This window comes from Galeopterus variegatus, unplaced genomic scaffold, assembly GCF_000696425.1.
Source record: "Galeopterus variegatus unplaced genomic scaffold, G_variegatus-3.0.2 Scaffold15320, whole genome shotgun sequence".
Taxonomy (NCBI): domain Eukaryota; kingdom Metazoa; phylum Chordata; class Mammalia; order Dermoptera; family Cynocephalidae; genus Galeopterus; species Galeopterus variegatus.
The window spans coordinates 12,763-17,611 of NW_007741431.1; the positions used below are offsets into that span (position 1 = coordinate 12,763).

Sequence of the window (4,849 nt, forward strand, 5' to 3'; positions counted from 1 at the left end):
CAGGGTCCCATAAAACACAGTCACTGCCACCAGGTGCGACCCACATGTGGAAAAAGCTTTGTGCCTGCCTTCGGCAGAACGCATCCTCAGGATGGCAGTGAGGATGAAGAGGTAGGAGATGAGGATGATGAGGAAGGAACTGGAGAGGTTAAATCCAGCTACCACAAACATGGATGTTTCCTTAATGAAAGTGTCAGAGCAGGAGAGCCGGATGAGAGGTGGGTCAGCACAGTAGAAGTGATTAATGGTGTTGGAGCCACAGAAGGTCAAGCGGTATGTCCACATGGTCTCCATCAGGCCACTGAGGAACCCATACACATACGGACCTGCAATCAGGCGAATACAGAGCACTTTGGACATCTTGCTGCTGTAAAGCAAAGGATTACAGATGGCCATGTACCTGTCATAGGCCATTACAGCTAACATATAAAGTTCAGTGATCGCCATGGCAATGAAAAAGTAGCACTGGACTAAGCAAGCAGCATAAGAAACGGTTTTCTTCTCTGATACAAAGTTCACCAACATCTTGGGAGTCACATTAGTGGAATAGCACAAATCCAAGCAGGACAAGCTGGCAAGAAAGAAGTACATGGGGGTGTGGAGGCGTGAATCTATCCTGATCAACACCATCATCCCAAGGTTCCCGCGATCATCCCAAGGTTCCCCCCCACAGTAATCAAGTAGATCACCAGGAACAGCACAAAGAGGGGCGGTTGAAGCTCTGGACGATCCGTTAATCCCAAGAGAATAAATTCAGTCACCAAGGTGCAATTTCCTCTGATCATTTTCTTAGGTACCAGCATTGTTCACTTAGATGAATTAAAATGAATAAAGGTGAATGAAAAGTCCATCAAATGCCTTTCTCTCTTTCTCTTATTCTCCTTCTCTGTTTTTATTCCTCTCTCATTCACCCTCACATGGCTATTGTTAGGGAGAGTCTGAGAATACAGGGTGTATAATGTGCAGTTAATTCCTAAAGAGAATGGCTCCTGTGCCATCATCGTGTTTTACAATAGGGGAAATTACGACCCAAGGTTTGTCTGCAAATGGATTGAACCACCAACTGCGTCTTACAGTCTACTGTAAAATCATAGGATTCTCCTAAAATTTGTGCCCGGGACTGGTCCCAGACAAAATGAGAGCATGTGTTTGGCAAATGTTTTTGCAGTCACTAACAGTATATGCACATTTAGAGGCTCCACTTTTGAGAATTTAATTTCCTGTGTGCTGTCTTAGAAAGCCCAGAATTATAGGGATTGGGAGGAAATTCTCTGGGTTCTTCTCTTACTGCTATATCCGTAAGATACAAGAGAGTATCATTCCTACATGTGAATAGAACAAAGACAAGATCCCCAAATTTGAAACAACAAAAGCCTGGATGAATTAGCAATGAAGGGATTTTCAGTTAGAAGAGTTAGTATGAATAAAACAACAGAGACATGGATTAAAAAAAAAGAGAAGTCTTCAAATCTTAAATCTGAGCTTTATTTGCTTCTCCATTTTTTTTTTCATTTATCCCAGAAAGCATTTAAAGGGTTTACAGAATATATGAAATTTAGCAAATGTGTGCTGCTGGTAGAACATAAATTTGACTTTAAGCTTTCTAGAGCTTGTGTAAATATTTCAACCCTGCTTATCATAATATTATAATGTTCAGAATTATAAAACAAAAACTAACCGAGAGAGGAAATTATCCTTAGTACAGAGTTCAAACAATATTAATTATAATGAACAGATTATACTTTCAGATAATGTTGTCAGTTGAGATAGTATCAATTATAATGAAAGAATGAAATGGGAAGCTATTGTCCTGGGATTCTAGAGAACATATTTTCATTATGGATTCTCAGTGGTGTCGTGTGTTATTGTATAAGTGGTACACTATACGAGATAAGTAATCCAAACTCAAATGCCTTTGGAAGCCATTCAGACAATGAGTGAAGTGTTCTGGGTGTGGATCAACTGAAGTGAACAAGAGAGTAGTCCCAGGTTAAGGTACCAGCAGCCACTCAGGCCAATAGAATATTTGCTATATGGTAACACAGGTACTGGGTTCTAAGATCTTAAGAGGTTTCAGTTTCATACATCAGATTCATTATTTTCACATGACATCTACCAAGGATAGTGTTAGCAATTAAATTGAGTTTTAAACCTATCCTTAACCAAGGCAAAAAACAGAAGTCTGTAGTTTTAACATACCAAGATAAAAATAGCAATTCCATGCAATGCCAATGTCACCAATTATATACTTCCAGTGTCTCAGCTGTTCCTGGAAATTGGATCAAGTACCCTCACAAGTTCGCTGCTTTGACTTTGTGATGTTTTCGAGATGCTGTACGGTTTAGTCGTTATAATCAGATGACCTTTGTGCACAACAGCATTGAACATTCCGTGCATGCGAGTTGCTTTAAGTGATAAGAGTGCTTGCCTTGAAAGAGCTGGTTGGTCTTCATGGTAAGGAGCATGAAAATCAAAGTTAAATGTGACTGGTTCAGTAATAAAAATTTGAACTAAGTACCTAAGGCGTATTCAGGAATCAGGATAGGCATCAAAGAGCAATAACCTTTAACTGCGGCTTTAAGAATAACTAGGAATTTTCTAGAAGGACAAAAGTGAGGAGAACTTTCAAGTGGTGTGAACAGTGCATGTAGAGATTTTTCTTAGAAGGCTTTCAAGAGAAATCAAAGATATGCATCATAGATGCAGGGACAATTTTCTATCGTGGCAATTTTAAGAAGAGATAAGCAGCCCAACAAACTCAAAGTCCCCATCACAGGCCAAGAAGTGTGAACACCCTGAAAGCTATAAGGTGGTAGCATATCTTTGAATTTGTTTTTGATGTTGCTTTGGATTGTGTGTGCATACATGTGTGTGTCACACACAAGTGATGGTGATGTTAGAACTGACATGGTCTGTTATTTTGAAATAGTAATACTTTTGCCTTTGGGAGGAAAAATGAAGTAATCAGAGAATCAGGATTCATGTCAACAGTAACAGGTGCTCTTTTCTCATTCCCCAGCAGGGCGGATCACTGTGGAAAATATTTACCTTAGTACATGTAAACCTTCTGCTTTAATGGCATAGAGATGTTCATCTAATCTTTAAATCTGTGCAATGTAATGTAAACACTATCACCTGTTTAGTCATTTTACTTAACAAATAATGAAGACAAAAATAAAGAAAATAAAAAGAAAAAAGATTAGAATTTAATTGCCTACTTCTTACTCTCTTTTTTAAATAAATGCAGTAATTCACCTCTGCAAAGCTGTATTTTTTTTTTCCTTTTTGTCTTTTTTCGTGACCTGTAATGGGATCGCAACCCTCGGTGTCGCGCCCGCACCACACTCAACCAGTGAGCGGACCAGTCTCTATATGGGATCCGAACCCTCGGCGGGAGCGCCGCCACGCTCCCAAGCGCTGCACTCTACCGAGTGCACCACCGGGCCGGCCCCAAAGCTGTATTTTGATAATAACACCGCCTCCCGTGCAAATAGGCAGTTCAGTTTTACAAAGCACTCATATTGCTTCTTTTTTGTTTTACCTTTAGAAGAACTCTGCAGCTGATGTGGAGCAAGCACGATTGGGAAAGAGGGAAATGGGGCACAAATAAACATTAAGCTTGCTGTAAGGCGAGTTTTTAGATTAGTATTTTCAAAACTCCTCTCAGCAGAAGCGCTGGATATCAGGCAACAAAATAGATCTAAAAATATGTCTGGAAAGCTCTGGGTTTTGAAACAAAAAAGGTAAAATAGGTTTCTGTATTGCCTCACCTCAGAGACTTTTCTGTGGACACGTGCATTGTGAAGCTACAGAATATATGAAATTTAGCAAATGTGTGGGCGAGATTTAGAAGGTGGGCGAGAACAGGTAGCAATTCCCAAGCTTACTTATTTAAAGACCCTAAAGCATATCAAGTTTTCTCTTTAAGCTAAAAATTTCTAATTTCACACTGAGCAGCATGGAATGCTAGAATCCTTGAACTTCAACAACTAAACAAAATATAAGGAAGTAAGATATACTCTGCACTACAGGTGACTCTTGGACAACACAGGTAAGAAGTGTATGGGTCCACTTATTCATGAATATTTTTCAGTAAATGTATTGGAAAATTTTGGTCAAGAATATCATGAATTTATGGCATATACCTATCCAGATAATTAAGTAGCATACCTAACTGTAGGCTATTAGTAGACAGTTAGTAGTTAAGTCATTCAGTAGTTAAGTTTATGGGGAGCCAAAAGCTATAACAGGATTTTTGACTGGGGCAGGGTGGTGAGGCATTGTCCGGTGCCTTAAACCCTGGGTTGTTGAAAGGCCAACTGTACTAGGGAAAGCACCTTCATTCAGTAGTGGCACTGGTAAGGTATTAATGCACTTGAATTTATCATTGATTTATGTTGTCCAAAAAAAAAAAAAAAAAATCTTGATGTAATTACTGAGCATGGAAGATGAACTCCATAAATGGAGAGAGAATAGAAATAGGCAGAAAATTAAAAAGCTTTGAGGGAAATAGAATAGAACATGACAACAGAGCTCTGCACATCAATCACAGGTGGACACAAATCTGTTTTGCTCTCAAACGTGCAATCTGTACAATTAATTCTAAATACCAGCAACTGTTTGCTTATCATGTATTTAACAAATAATAACAGTTGCTTATTAAGTGTCTAGTTGGGGTAAGGCATATGTCAAATTACCATATATATGAATGTAGCCCATGAGACAAGTTCCAAATATTTGAAATACTCTCATAGAATTTGCAGGCATTTTAACTTTTCTCTTTTGAATTTTTTACCTCCCAACTAGCCAGTCAATTCATGAAAACACTTAATGAAAATTGTTTTTTATC

At 38.8% G+C, this 4,849-nt stretch overlaps 1 protein-coding gene across 1 annotated transcript; it reads right to left on the bottom strand.

Moving 5' to 3' along the window:
* On the bottom strand, nucleotides 1–803 carry LOC103582233 (olfactory receptor 1030-like; the record flags this gene model as incomplete). Its single annotated transcript, XM_008563885.1, is given in 2 exon segments — nucleotides 1–645; nucleotides 648–803. Coding segments are annotated over 2 exon segments (801 nt in total), but the record flags the coding sequence as incomplete, so codon positions are not given.
* Between the last annotated feature and the right edge of the window lie 4,046 nt (nucleotides 804–4,849).